The sequence below is a fragment of the Symphalangus syndactylus genome, chromosome 13 (assembly GCF_028878055.3).
Source record: "Symphalangus syndactylus isolate Jambi chromosome 13, NHGRI_mSymSyn1-v2.1_pri, whole genome shotgun sequence".
NCBI classification, from domain to species: Eukaryota; Metazoa; Chordata; class Mammalia; order Primates; family Hylobatidae; genus Symphalangus; species Symphalangus syndactylus.
This window is the reverse complement of record NC_072435.2, coordinates 114800905-114816584: the sequence shown is the minus strand read 5'-3', so window position 1 is coordinate 114816584 and position 15680 is coordinate 114800905. Positions and strand designations below refer to the sequence as shown.

At 42.0% G+C, this 15680-nt stretch overlaps 1 protein-coding gene across 2 annotated transcripts in view; it reads right to left on the bottom strand.

The window, feature by feature from the left end:
- Positions 1–15680, bottom strand: part of SRRM4 (serine/arginine repetitive matrix 4) — a 182258-nt gene that overhangs the window by 47741 nt on the left and 118837 nt on the right. For both annotated transcript variants that reach the window (XM_055235618.2, XM_055235619.2), the window contains exons 2-3: positions 12088–12234; positions 149–235 (exon numbers count right to left, since the gene is read on the bottom strand). In XM_055235618.2, the coding sequence (XP_055091593.1) occupies positions 149–235; positions 12088–12234 (234 nt within the window). The remainder of the gene's footprint in view (positions 1–148; positions 236–12087; positions 12235–15680) is intronic.

Below are 15680 nucleotides of genomic sequence, written 5' to 3'. Positions count from 1 at the left end.
AGGTAAAGTGACTTGCCCAAGGTCACACAGCTAGTTAAGCATCAGAGAGGGGATTTGAACCCAAGAGGGAGTCACTGTCTGACTTTGAAACCCATACTTTGCCCCTGCCTGCATCTTACAGGTTTTATCTCCCTCTTGGTGCTCTTACCTCCTTCTCTTCTTCCGAGTGGATTTCTTCTTTTTCTTCTTTCCCCTGGAGGAAGGTGGTGGTGTCAAGTCTTTGTCATGAGAGGCACTGTGAGGAGCAAAGAGAGGAGCATTAGAGAACTCATGGTTCCCCAACTCCCCAACCAGAGCTGGTGCAGCCAGGGAAGGACCCAGGTTCTTGGATGATCAAGGACCCATAGCCAGTGCCTCATTACCACCTCATGGCTGATTGGGTCACACTTCAGACTAAGTACCTAAATAAGGACTTAATGCCGAGTTAATGAGACAGACGTTGTACGTTACCCAAACACCGATTGATTATTAAAAACAGAGTTATAGAGGTTAACTACTCCTTAATAGATTTATTATTGAATTTGCTAATGGCTTGCCTTGGTAAATAAATCACTTTTTAAATAATTCATCAGCCGTTCAGCCCCCTCCCTCCCAAATATATCGTGTCCGTGATTCCTGCTGGAAATTCAATAGGAAGCGGAAGGTATGTTAAGTAGCAGCTGATTATTAAAAGTATATTTGCCAAGGTCTAATGTAACGAGATACGTATCTTATATTGCCTCGCAGAACCTCAAAAACCTCCGCTCTTCAAGAATAATTATTTCCTGTTCAATTAAATTCAAATGCTGAGGCTGCAGTTAAATGAAGTCAAGTTATCTTCTTTTATAATTGGGGCAGGCTCCAGGGATTTTTTTAAAAACACTATCCCATGGCAAAGGAAGATGGTTTTAGATGAAAAACTGCTTGGGAATTGGACCATGCCAACCTAGTGGAACCTCACGGGGAAAACATTATCTTACTACTAATATTATTGTCATTATTTTAGCAGTGACACAACTAGCATTTATGCGCTTGTTATGTGCCAAGTTTTTTATATATTAGGATACAAACACTGAGAATGGTATGACTTTTACTGTCTTGAGGCTCAGAAAGGTTAATTAACTTGCTGATGGCTAGACAATTAGAATGTGTCCAGGCTAGGATTTGAATCAAGGCCTGTGTGATTCCTACCCTGAGATTTTCCGCACAAAACCAGCTGCCTTCTCAAACTTGGTTGTGTGGCCAATCATCTGGAAATTACCCAACTTTTTATAGAATATCTTAAAGTACTGCTGTATTTAATTCCATTTTAAGAATCTGGATCATTATGATTAGTAGAAAGAATGATAAAATGGTTAGAATATATGTCAGGGTCTCTATCTCCAGCAAATAAGAATCATATAGCTATATTTATAATATTTCCAAGAGAGCCACTTTTTAAAAAATTATCAGATGTCATTTTGTTTAAACAGCTGGAGGACAGACTATTTATCTTATTGAGCTTTTCTACTAATTTGCTTTCCTGAATGTGGAACTTTTGATGTGCTATGTTTTTTTTTAATTTTAATTTTAATTTTGTACATTCCGGGCTACATTTGCAGGATGTGCAGTTTTATTACATAGATAAACGTGTGCCATGGTGGTTTTCTGCACCTGTCAACCCATCACCTAGGTATTAAGCCCAGCATGCATTAGCTCTTTTCCCTAATGCTCTTCCTCGGCCCCCACTCTCCCCCAACAGGCCCCAGTGTGTGATGTTCCCCTCCCTGTGTCCATGTGTTGTCAGTGTTCAGCTCCCACTTATAAGTGAGAACATGCAGTGTTTGGTTTTCTGTTCTTGCATTGGTTTGCAGAGCATAATAGCTTCCAGCTTCATCCTTGTGCCTGCAAAGGACATGATCTTGTTCATAGTATGGAGTACTGCATAGTATTCCATGGTATATATATACCACATTTTCTTTATCATTGATGGGCATTTGGGTTCATTTCCTGTCTTTGCTATTGTGAATAGTGCTGCAATGAACATATGCATGCATGTATCTTTATAACAGAATGACGTATATTCCTTTGGGTATATACCCAGTAATGGGATTGCTGGGTTAAATGGTATTTCTGGTTCTAGGTCTTTGAGGAACCACCATCTTCCACAATAGTTGAACTAATTTACATTCCCACTAATAGTGTAAAAGCATTCCTGTTTCTGTACAACCTTGCCAGCATCTGTTGTTTCTTGACTTTTTAATAATTGCCATTCTGACTGGCGTGAGATTGCATCTCATTGTGGTTTTGATTTGCATTTCTAAGAGGGTCCCTTTTAGCAGGTTAAAAATAAGTATCACAGGAATTAAGTAGCTAGCTGCTTAACTACGTTTATATGTTATAAAGCACAAGGCACAGTATGCATGTCCAGGAAGCAAACAGGATGCTTGAGTAAACAGGATGGGCTACTTCCAAATTCTTTTTTTTTTTTTTTTTGAGACAGAGTTTCACTCTCTTGCCTAGGCTGGAGTGCAGTGGCATGATCTCAGCTCACTGCAACCTCCATCTCCTGGGTTCAAGCGATTCTCATGCCTTAGCCTCCCTAGTAGCTGGGACTATAGGTGCCCGCCACCAAGCCAGGATAATTTTTGTATTTTTAAAGTAGAGACAGGATTTCACCATGTTGGCCAGGCTGGTCTCGAACTCCTGACCCCAGGTGATCCACCTGCTTTGACCTCCCGTAGTACTGGGATGAGACATGGTGCCCAGCCACCAAATTATTTCCTTAAAGAGTGCTTGTCACAGAGCAAAAGCCTAATCAATATTTGTTGAGTGACCAAAAGAGAGAATAAATGAATGAAATAATTGTGCTTCTTGTTAAATCATCTTGTTTCATAGAAACACTTCCCAGTGCAACAGCTACTGGGAATTTGAGTGGGGAAAAAATGAAAGGAGAAAAACTTGAGAGAAAAAAAAATCTTTTAGAGTGTGTCTTACAAAATGAAGAAAGAGCCTATTGTTTCAGTCAGCTATAACTTCTAGAATCCCAGGGTCCCAGGGGAGCATGATTTGAGAACATCATCCTTGATTTACATTTAAGTAATGGGGTAAAACTCAGAAAGCCCTTGAATTTGGAGACATTTGAGGTGTGTGAGATGGGGATCATCAACTCCCTCAATAAATCCCAAACGCCTTTACCCAGGTAGGTCTACATTTCTTCTACCTGCTATTTTTCCCTACACTAGCTCTACACGTACCATCATAGAGGGTCAGGAAGGGGCAGAATAGTTGTTAAGTATACCCTGGTTACGGGTGCAGGGGTTAAGTACATAATGCTTGTGTATGCTGTGGTTACATATGCATGGCTAAATACAGTGATGAAATATATAACAATTCAATAAGCATCAGTTGAGTATGCAGTGGTTACATGTGCAGCAGTTAAGTCTGTAGTGGTTAAACAAGTGGTAGTTAAGCACAGCTTGGGGAAGTAGCAGAGGTTAACTATTCAGTGGTTAAGTGCTCAGCGGTTATGTACACAGTAGTTAAACATGCATCAATTAAATATGCAGTGGTGAGGAGGTTCCAAGATGGCCGAATAGGAACAACTCCAGTTTACAGCTCCCAGCGTGAGTGACGCAGAAGACGGGTGATTTCTGCATTTCCAACTAAGGTACTGGGTTCATCTCACGGGGGCATCTCACGGGTGCAGACCACGGAGCATGAGCCGAAGCAGGGCGGGGCATCGCCTCACGTGGGAAGTGCAAGGGGTTGGGGAATTCCCTTTCCTAGCCAACGGAAGCCATGACAGAGGGTACCTGGAAAATCGGGACACTCCCACCCTAATATTGCACCTCTCCAACTGTCTTAGCAAACGGCACACCAGGAGATTATATCCCACACGTGGCTTGCCCACGGAGCCTCACTCACTGCTAGCACAGCAGTCTGAGATCGAACTGCAATGTGGCAGCGAGGCTGGGGGAGGGGCGGCCACCATTGCTGAGGCTTGAGTAGGTAAACAAAGTGGTCAGGAAGCTCAAACTAGGTGGAGCCCACTGCAGCTCAAGGAGGCCTGCCTGCCTCTGTAGACTCCACCTCTGGGGGCAGGGCATAGCTTAACAAAAAGCAGCAGAAACTTCTGCAGACTTAAACATCCCTGTCTGACAGCTTTGAAGAGAGCAGTGGCTCTCCCAGCACAGAGTTTGGGATCTGCGAACAGACAGACTGCCTCCTCAAGTGGGTCCCTGACCCCCAAGTAGCCTAACTGGGAGGCACCTCCCAGTAGGGGCTGACTGACACCTCATATGGCCAGGTGCCCCTCTGAGACGAAGCTTCCAGAGAAAGGATCAGGCAGCAACATTTGCCGTTGTGCAATATTTGCTGTTCTGCAGCCTCTGCTGGTGATACCCAGGGAAACAGGGTCTGGAGTGGACCTCCAGCAAACTCCAACAGACCTGCAGCTGAGGGTCCTGACTGTTAGAAGGAAAACTAACAAACAGAAAGGACATCCACACCAAAACCCCATCTGTACATCACCATTATCAAAGACCAAAGGTTGATAAAACCACAAAGATGGGGAGAAACCAGAGCAGAAAAGCTAAAATTCTAAAAATCAGAGTGCCTCTTCTCCTCCAAAGGAACACAGCTCCTCGCCAGCAGTAGAACAAAGCTGGACGGAGAATGACTTTGATGAGTTGAGGGAAGAAGCCTTCAGACGATCGGTAATTATAAACTTCTCTGCGCTAAAGGAGGATGTTTGAACCCATCACAAAGAAGCTAAAAACCTTGAAAAAAGATTAGATGAATGGCTAACTAGAATAAACAGTGTAGAGAAGACCTTAAATGACCTGATGGAGCTGAAAACCATGGCACGAGAACTACATGATGCACGCACAAGCTTCAGTAGCTGATTCAATCAAGTGGAATAAAGGGTATCAGTGACTGAAGATCAAATGAATGAAATGAAGTGAGAAGAGAAGTTTAGAGAAAAAAGAGTAAAAAGAAATGAACAAAGCCTCCAAGAAATATGAGACTATGTGAAAAGACCAAATCTATGTCTGATTGGTGTACCTGAAAGTGATGGGGAGAATGGAACCAAGTTGGAAAACACTTCAGGATATTATCCAGAACTTCCCCAACCTAGCAAGGCAGGCCAACCTTCAAATTCAGGAAATACAGAGAACGCCACAAAGATACTCCTTGAGAAGAGCAACTCCAAGACACATAATTGTCAGATTCACCAAAGTTGAAATGAAGGAAAAAATGTTCAGGGCAGCCAGAGAGAAAGGTCGGGTTACCCATAAAGGGAAGCCCATCAGACTAACAGCTGATCTCTCGGCAGAAACTCTACAAGCCAGAAGAGAGTGGGGGCCAATATTCAACATTCTTAAAGAAAAGAATTTTCAACCCAGAATTTCATATCCAGCCAAACTAGGCTTCATAAGTGAAGGAGAAATAAAATCCTTTACAGACAAGCAAATGCTGAGAGATTTTGTCACCACCAGGCCTGCCTTACAAGAGCTCCTGAAGGAAGCACTAAACATGGAAAGGAACAACTGGTACCAGCCACTGCAAAAACATGCCAAATTGTAAAGACCATCAATGCTAGGAAGAAACTGCATCAACTAATGAGCAAAATAACCAGCTAACATCATAATGACAGGATCAAATTCACACATAACAATATTAACCTTAAATGTAAATGGGCTAAATGCTCCAAATTAAAAGACACAGACTGGCAAATTGGATAAAGAGTCAAGATCCATCAATGTGCTGTATTCAAGAGACCCATCTCACCTGCAGAGACACACATAGGCTCAAAATAAAGGGATGGAGGAAGATCTACCAAGCAAATGGAAAACAAAAAAAAGCAGGGGTTGCAATCCTAGTCTCTGATAAAACAGACTCTAAACTAACAAAGATCAAAAGAGACAAAGAAGGCCATTACATAGTGGTAAAGGGATCAATTCAACAAGAAGAGCTAACTGTCCTAAGTATATATGCACCCAATACAGGATCACCCAGATTCAAAAAGCAAGTCCTTACAGACATACAATGAGACTTAGACTCCCACACAATAATAATGGGAGACTTTAACACCCCACTGTCAACATTAGACAGATCAATGAGACAGAAAGTTAACAAGGATATCCAGGAATTGAACTCAGCTCTGCACTAAGCAGACCTAATAGACATCTACAGAACTCTCCACCCCAAATCAAGAGAATATACATTCTTCTCAGCACCACATCGCACTTATTCCAAAATTGACCACATAGTTGGAAGTAAAGCACTCCTCAGCAAATGTAAAAGAACAGAAATCACAACAAACTGTCTCTCAGACCACAGTGCAATCAAATTAGAACTCAGGATTAAGAGACACACTCAAAACTGCACAACTACATGGAAACTGAACAACCTGCTCCTGAATGACTACTGGGTACATAACAAAATGAAGGCAGAAATAAAGATGTTCTTTGAAACCAATGAGAACAAAGACACAACATACCGGAATCTCTGGGACACATTTAAAGCAGTGTGTGAGGGAAATTTATAGCACTAAATGCCCACAATAGAAAGCAGGAAAGATCTAAAATTGACACCCTAACATCACAATTAAAAGAACTAGAGAAGCAAGAGCAAACACATTCAAAAGCTAGGAGAAGGCAAGAAATAACTAAGATCAGAGCAGAACTGAAGGAGATACACAAAAAACCCTTCAAACAATCAATGAATTCAGGAGCTGGTTTTTTGAAAAGATCAACAAAATGGGTAGACTGCTAGCAAGACTAATATAGAAGAAAAGAGAGAAGAATCAAATACACATAATAAAAAATGATAAAGGGGATATCACTACCGATCCCACAGAAATACAAACTACCGTCAGAGAATACTATAAACACTCCGCAAATAAACTAGAAAATCTAGAAGAAATGGATAAATTCCTGGACACATAGACTCTCCCAAGACTAAACCAGGAAGAAGTTGAATCCCAAAATAGACCAATAACAGGCTCTGAAATTGAGGCAATAATTAATAACCTACCAACCAAAAAAAGTCCAGGACCAGACAGATTCACAGCCGAATTCTACTAGAGGTACAAAGAGGAGTTGGTACCATTCCTTCTGAAACTATTCCAATCAATAGAAAAAGAGGGAGTCCTCCCTAACTCATTTTATGAAGCCAACATCATCCTGATACCAAAGCCTGGCAGAGACACAACAAAAAAAGAGAATTTTAGACCCAATATCCCTGATGAACATTGATGCGAAAATCCTCAATAAAATACTGGCAAACCATTATTTTAAATCCAGCAGCACATCATAAAGCTTATCCACCATGATCAAGTTGGCTTCATCCCTGGGATGCAAGGCTGGTTCAACATACGCAAATCAATAAACATAATCCATCATATAAACAGAACCAAAGACAAAAACCACATGATTATCTCAATAGATGCAGAAAAGGCCTTTGACAAAATTCAACCACACTTCATGCTAAAAACTCTCAATAAACTAGGTATGGATGGGACATGTCTCAAAATAATGAGAGCTATTTATGACAAACCCACAGCCAATATCATACTGAATGGGCAAAAACTGGAAGCATTCCCTTTGAACACTGGCACAAGACAGGGATGCCCTCTCTCACCACTCCTATTCAACATACTGTTGCAAGTTCTGGCCAGGGCAATCAGGCAGGAGAAAGAAATAAAGGGTATTCAATTAGGAAAAGAGGAAGTCAAAATGTCCCTGTTTGCAGATGACATGACTGTCTATTTAGAAAACCCCATTGTCTCAGCTCAAAATCTCCTCAAGCTGATAAGCAATTTCAGCAAAGTCTCGGGATACAAAATCAATGTGCAAAAATCACAAGCATTCCTATACACCAATAACAGACAGAGAGCCAAATCATGAGTGAACTCCCATTCACAATTGCTTCAAAGAGAATAAAATATCTAGGAATCCAACTTACAAGGGATGTGAAGGACCTCTTCAAGGAGAACTACAAACCACTGCTCAATGAAATAAGAGAGGACACAAACAAATGGAAGATCATTCCATGCTCGTGGATAGGAAGAATCAATATCATGAAAATGGCCATACTGCCGAAGGTAATTTATAGACTCAATGCCATCCCCATCAAGCTACCAATGACTTTCTTCACAGAATTGGAAAAAACTACTTTAAAGTTCATATGGAACCAAAAAAGAGCCCGCATTGCCACGACAATCCTAAGCCAAAAGAACAAAGCTGGAGGCATCACGGTACCTGACTTCAAACTATACTACAAGGCTACAGTAACCAAAACAGCATGGTACTGGTACCAAAAGAGAGATATAGACCAACGGAATAGAACAGAGCCCTCAGAAATAATACCACACATCTACAACCATCTGATCTTTGACAAACCTGACAAAAACAAGAAATGGGGAATGGATTCCCTATTTAATAAGTGGTGCTGGGAAAACTGGCTAGCCATATGTAGAAAGCTGAAACTGGATCCCTTCCTTACACCTTATACAAAAATTAATTCAAGATGGATTAAAGACTTAAATGTTAGACTTAAAACCATAAAAAACCTAGGCAGTACCATTCAGGACATAGGCATGGGCAAGGACTTCATGACTAAAACACCAAAAGCAATGGCAACAAAAGCCAAAATTGACAAATGGGATCTAATTAAACTAAAGAGCTTCTGCACGGCAAAAGAAACTACCATCAGAGTGAATAGGCAACCTACAGAATGGGAGAAAATTTTTACAGTCTACCCATCTGACAAAGGGCTGATATCGAGAATCTACAAAGAACTTAAACAAATTTACAAGAAAAAAATCAAACAACCCCATCAAAAAGCAGGCAAAGGATATGAACAGACACTTCTCAAAAGAAGACATTTATGCAGCCAACAGACACATGAAAAAATGCTCACCATCACTGGCCATCAGAGAAATGCAAATCCAAACTACAATGAGATACCATCTCACACCAGTTAGAATGGCGATCATTAAGAAGTCAGGAAACAACAGATGCTGGAGAGGATGTGGAGAAATAGGAACACTTTCACACTGTTGGTGGGACTGTAAACTAGTTCATCCATTGTGGAAGACAATGTGGTGATTCCTCAAGGATCTAAAACTAGAAATACCGTTTGACACAGCCATCCCATTACTGGGTATATAACCAAAGGATTATAAATCAGGCTGCTATAAAGACACATGCACATGTGTGTTTATTGTGGCACTATTCACAATAGCAAAGACTTGTAACCAACCCAAATTTCCATCAATGATAGACTGGATTAGGAAAATGTGGCACATATACACCATGGAATACTATGCAGCCATAAAAAGAATAAGTTCATGTCCTTTGTAAGGACATGGATGAAGCTGGAAACCATCATTCTGAACAAACTATCACAAGGACAGAAAACCAAACACCGCATGTTCTCACTCATAGGTGGGAATTGAACAATAAGAACGCTTTGACACAGGATGGGGAACATCACACACTGGGGCCTGTTGTGGGGTGTGGGGAGGGGGAAGGGATTGCATTAGGAGATATACCTAATGTAAATGATGAGTTAATGGGTGCAGCATACCAACATGGCACATGTATACATATGTAACAAACCTGCATGTTGTGCACATGTACCCTAGAACTTAAAGTATAATAAAAAAAATTTTTAAAAAAGAAGTGGTTAAGTATGCAGTGGTTCCAACACAGTGGTTACATATGCAGAGGTTACATATGCAGTAAAGTATGCAGCAGTAAGGAATGCTGGTCCAGAAGCTGACAAACCTAGATTTAAAGTCCAGCTCTCTTACTTCCAACAGGGCTCAGAGACCTCTCTGAGTCTCATCTTGACCATCAACAAGATGGGAAGAAACATAGTACCTGTGTCCTAAGTTTGCTTCCAGGAATAAAGGAGCTGACTTAGGTAATGTGCCCTGGTCTTGCATAGAGTAAGAGGACAGTATAAGGGGTTTCTGTTATTATAATTAATTATTAAATAATAAATTTATTATATAATTCTGATTACTTTTATTGTCACTGTTATTGTTATCATCATTATTGTGGTTTTGTCACATCAGAGGGTCGGTCACAGATAGAAGGGAGCGAGAGGCCCAGACGCTGTACACTAGAGCACAGCATCTCTACAATAGAGATGCTGTATGACATGGCATCATTTTTTTAGATTTGCATGACCAGAATCTTCTCTTCTGGCTTCATGAAACTCTCACTAACATATCTTAGGATTTCCTCTGCTCTAGTCTCACTGCCACAATCTGTACATGCCTGGTCTAACTTAATCTTCATCCTGACCTTGAGAATTACACCTCAACATTCCCATTTTATAGCTGTGAATGCTGAGGCCCATGGAGGAAAAGAAACTTGCCCAAGGTTGCTCGGTTCGTGAGTGACACGGTCGAGATTTGTACACTCAAATTCCATCTAGGAGACAATATTTTTTATTTTTTATTTTGAGACGGAGTCTCACTCTGTTGCCCAGGCTGGAGTGCAGTGGTGCGATCTTGGCTCACTGCAACCTCCTCCTCCTGGGTACAAGCAATTCTTCTACCTCAGCCTCCAGAGTAGCTGGGATTACAGGTGTGCACCACCACACCTGGCTAATTTTTGTGTTTTTAGCAGAGACAGGGGTTTCACCATGTTGGCCAGGCTGGTCTCCAACTCCTAACCTCAAGTGATCCTGCCACCTCAGCCTCCCAAAGTGTTGGGATTACAGACGTGAGCCAGCATGCCTGGCCCAGTGTTTTAAAAGTAGGGAAATTCCCTTCCTTCTCACTTCTCTCTTTATCTCCCTCTGCCTGTCACGGAAACAACTTTGTTCCTGTTTCCTGGGGAGAACTCTCCAGACATGAGGTTGAACTTCACTTCTCCAAGTTGATAGGGCTTAACTGTTTCTCTCTCTTTGAAATTGCAGCATAACTAAAGCCTGTAGCTGAGAGGGCAGCCTAGGTAGTGGGGGTAGACTTCATTTTTGAAAATTACTTCACTTAACTCCCACTTTACAAGAACTTATGAACACAAAGAAGTAAACAACAGACACTGGGGATCTGCTTGACAAGAGAGGGTGGATGGATGGAGAGGAGCAGAAAAGATAACTATTGGGTAATGGGCTTGATACTTGGGTGATAAAATAATATATACAACAAACCCCTATGACACGTGTTTACCTACGCAACAAACATTCACATGTAACCCCAAACCTAAAATAAAAGTTAAAAAATAATAATGAAATAAAAATTAAAAAGAAAAAAATGACTCCAGTTTCCCAAGCCACTTCTCCAAAATTCAGTAATCACATCTTCTAGAAATAGATTTTCCAGAGGCCAAAGATGGGCCAGACTTTATAAGTGTATGCTGAAAATAGCAGGCAGGGGATGATGTTTTTGTTGCTGTTGTTTTCAGTAGCATCCATAGAATAATGGAGTGGGTTTTAGTAAAGGATTTAAGATCAGAGAGTCTGGAGTTCAAAACTTCACTCTGCCACTTACTGGCTGTCATATTCTGGGGAACTCACTTTACTTCTCCCAGCCTCAGAAAAATGCTGAGCATACAGTATTTTTATGGAGTATGTGTATACAGTGCTCTCTGTATATGTGTGCTAGTACAGTGCCCATCACACAGTGGGTGCTCAAAAAGTACTGGTTAAATAACCAAGTAAAAGAAAAAATACAGAGACCTGGAACTCCTGAGACAGGTCTGGGCTGAAACTATGATTTGGGGAGTCAGTGGCTCATAGAGCCATTAAAATGGAAAGGAACTCGATCATTTAAGGTAGGGCTTGCTGAACCACAGCCAGTGGGCCAATTTAGCCTGCCTTCTGCTTTTATAAATACAATTTTATTGGAACACAGATATGCTTTTTTGTTTGCATAATGTCAATGGCTGTTTTTGCACTGCAATGGCAGAGTTGAGTAGTTGTGACAGAAACCACTGGGGTCTACAAACTTAAAACATTTATGATTTTTTCCTCTACGGTAAATATTTACTAGCCCTTGATTTAAGGGTTTGAAAGAGGAACTTGCATAAGAGGGAGGCAAGCCATGGCCAGAGAGGCAGACTTTATTTCTGTATCTTCAGCTTGGACGTCCCCATTGGATCTCACCTGTGTCCTCTGGCGGCACCCAGTTCCCGACAGGTCTTGTCTCTCTCCCAGCTGTTGGTGCCCAAGGGCTCGGTGGCCACATGCTGACCCAGCTTTTCTGAGGGTCCATCCTGAGCTGGGACAACAGGGCTATTCTGGGGCTCTGTCCTACAGAGGAAGAAATAAGGACACAAAAGTGTTAGAATGTACAGAGACACTTAATGTTCATTAAATATTCATAGAATTCCTAGTATTTTCCAGCCTCCCTTGCAGTTAGGTTGAGCCCATGAGATTATCTTTGGCCAGTGGTCTCTAAGCAGGAGGGAACACATGTAATTTCCAGTTCAAGGCAATCAAGATCCGTGCGGCTTCTCCAGCTCCCCCTTCCTCTGTCATAGTGACTTTAGAGTCCACACATTCTGAAAGGTGAAACTATTTGATGGAGGAAAGATGCCTTCACCACATCAGACTTTGCAAGAGAGAAATAAACTGAAATTAGGTTAAACCACTTCGACGTAGGTTTATTTGTCACAGCAGCATAGCTTATTCTATTTGGACTAGATCACAGAGAGATGCTGGAAACCAGCATTTCATTTCCTTTCTCAAGACATAATGGGAGGCCAAAGGATGATAGTATTAGTGTAAATCCCCCTTTGCCATTTCTATTCCATTTCTCTGCCTTATTTCTGCATGGACTACATATATGTAGATTCAAATAGTCTTAACTATTTAGTAGCTATAGTATTTGGGACCAGTCACAACATCTCTGAGTTGCAGTTTCTTCAGTTATAAAATAGTGAATAGTATCAATTCATGTATTTCTGAGCTATTTTGAAAATAAAATGAGATAAAATATACAAGCAGAAAGGCCTCAAAATCAGTTTTCTTTGGTTTTACTTCCTTGTAAACCAAATCTCCAATCTGATGTCCTTAATTGGTATGAGCCACCCACTTGGGACGGCAGTTCCCATGAAGGCCTACAGTCCAGCAGCCCCCAACTCTGCCAATGACACAGGCTGCAGAGAATACTGAGGATTCGCCTATGAGTCCCACCTCTTTATGGGAGTTCCTGAGAGGGCAAAGAACTTGCCTGGTTACTCAGCTTTTGAAGAGACTGTCACACAAGTTCCTGGCTCTTAACTAGGAAGAGTCAGAAGTTTGAGAGTCGCAGGCGTATTTGGTGACATGCAGAGAGCATCCCTCCCTGCTCACCCTGCCTTCAGACCCCATGTCAAGCATTGATCAAAGGCATTAGCATGTCTCATGCACCAGGCTCTGCATCAGTGCATCCAGACTGCTTTTATAACTCAAGATGAATGCATCTGATAAGCCCCCTGCTCTTTAGGGCTTCTAAGAGAGCAAGCCAAGCCCGGTCAATATTGAAGGAAGGGCAGCAAAACACATCCATCTCTGTCAGCCACTTATGAGTGCATCTTTAGAAGCAGAGCTGGTAGATACTGCAAGCCCTGGAGGGATGGAGATTCTAATTAGGGCTTCTCAGCCCTTCTCACTGCAAACTCTGTGCTTCCAGAACTCCCCTCCATCCTGCTCAGCCTCAGTTTTCCCTAAACCTCCCTGCTATGGGGGTTACCTTTCCATGCCTTTACTTCTCCCATTTATCTCTGAGAATGCTGCCCTGTCTGCTGTCTGACAACAAAGCTTCTATTTTCTTCCTAACACCCAGCAAGGCTTGCCTCTTCCCGTACTTGTCCTGGCCTAGGGTAACCTGCATTCATTAACTTCAATTTCCTGAGTGCCTACATTGTATCTAGGTCAGTTTCAGGTGTGGAGACATGGTGAACAAGACAGAGATGTCTCCTGTGATTACGGAATGTTTACATTCTAGATGGAGGAATAGATACATAAGCAAGTAAAAATAGGGCTTGTTGAATGGTAACACAGTTTTTTTTTGAGACAGAGTCTCACTGTGGTGTCCAGGATGGAGTGCAGTGGCACAATCAGAGCTCACTGCAGCCTTGAACTCCCTGGCTCAAGTGATCCTCTGACCTCAACCTCCCAAGTAGCTGGGACCACAGGTACACACCACCAAACCCAGATTTTTTTTTTTTTTTTTTTTGTAGAGACAGGGTCCCACTGTATTGTTCAAACTGGTCTTGAATTCCTGGGCTCAAGCAATCCTCCTGACTTGGCCTCCCAAAGTGCTGGGATTACAGGTGTGAGCCACCATTTTCAGCTGAATGGCAATACATTTTGGTGTGACTAAAGCAGCATAGAGAGCTAAGAAATGGGAAGAGTGGCTGCTACTTTGTGTATAATAATCAGAGAAGTCCTTCCTGAGAAGTAACAAGGGAGTGGAGACTTGAAGGATTCAGGACTAATCTTAAAGTTTGGGTGGTTTAGAATGTGTTCTTAGATTCTTTGACACTCTTGTCATCAAAAGATCAAAAGATGGAACTTAATTTATCTCCCTTTGAATAGCGGATGGGCTTAGTGACTCAAATTTAATGAAAAGAATGTAGTAGAAGTAATAATGTATGACCTTCAAGACTTGGTCACAAAAGGTAGCTTCTGCCTTCCTCTCTTGGGTTGATGAGTCTGGTGGAAGCCATGTTGTGAGGACACTCAAGCAGCCATATGGAGAGGCCTATGTGAAGAAGAACTGAGGCCTCCTGCCAACAGTCAGCACCAACTTGTTAGCCCTATGAGTGAGCCACCTTGGAAGTGGATTCTTCAGCTCCAGTCAAGCCTTATGATAAGCCTGCAAACCTGGTTGACATCTGACCAGAGCTTCATGAGAGATGATGAGTTAGAAGCACTCAGCCAAATTCCTGAGTCACAGAAACTATGAACCATAATAACTCTTTGTTGTTGTTTTCAGCCAAAAGATTTGGAATAATTTGTTAAACAGTTATATATAGCTTCTACACAGGTATCTGCTGGAAGTGAGAAGTGTGCCCTAGGCAGAAGGAATAGCAAGTTCAAATATTGTTAGCATATTTTAAGGAACAGCGGCCCGGCACAGTGGCTCATGCCTGTAATCCCAGCACTTTGGGAGGCCGAGGCAAGTGCATAACTTGAGGTCAGGAGTTTGAGACCAGCCTGGCCAATACGGCAGAACCCTGTCTCTACTAAAAATAAAAGAATTAGCTGGTGTGGTGGTGCACGTCTGTAATCCAAGCTACTCAGCAGGCTGAGGCGGGAGAATCGCTTGAACCCAGGAAGCAGAGGTTGCAGTGAGCTAAGATCATGCCACTGCACTCCAGCCTGGGTGACAGTATGAGACTCTGTCTATAATAATAGTAATAATAATAAGGAACAGCAAGCAAGGGCTAGAGTGGCAAGAGGTGAGATCAGGGATCAGGTCATGGGAAGACCTTTGGGGCTCCCTGTAGCTGAGATGGGAGAAGAGTCTTTGGAACAGGAGTGATAGGGTCTGGATTACATTTGAGAACGATCACTCTAGTGGTTGAGGGACACAAGGCTGAAGGGAGAAAAGGGCAGAGATGGGGAAATGGTTGCAATAGTCCAAGCTCCGATCAGTGTAGTAGCAATGGAGTGGGGGATGAGATGTGGTCTGATTCTAACAAATTTTGAAAGTAGTACTGACATGATTTACTGCTGGCTAAATGTGAGAAGTAAGAGAGTAAGACAGG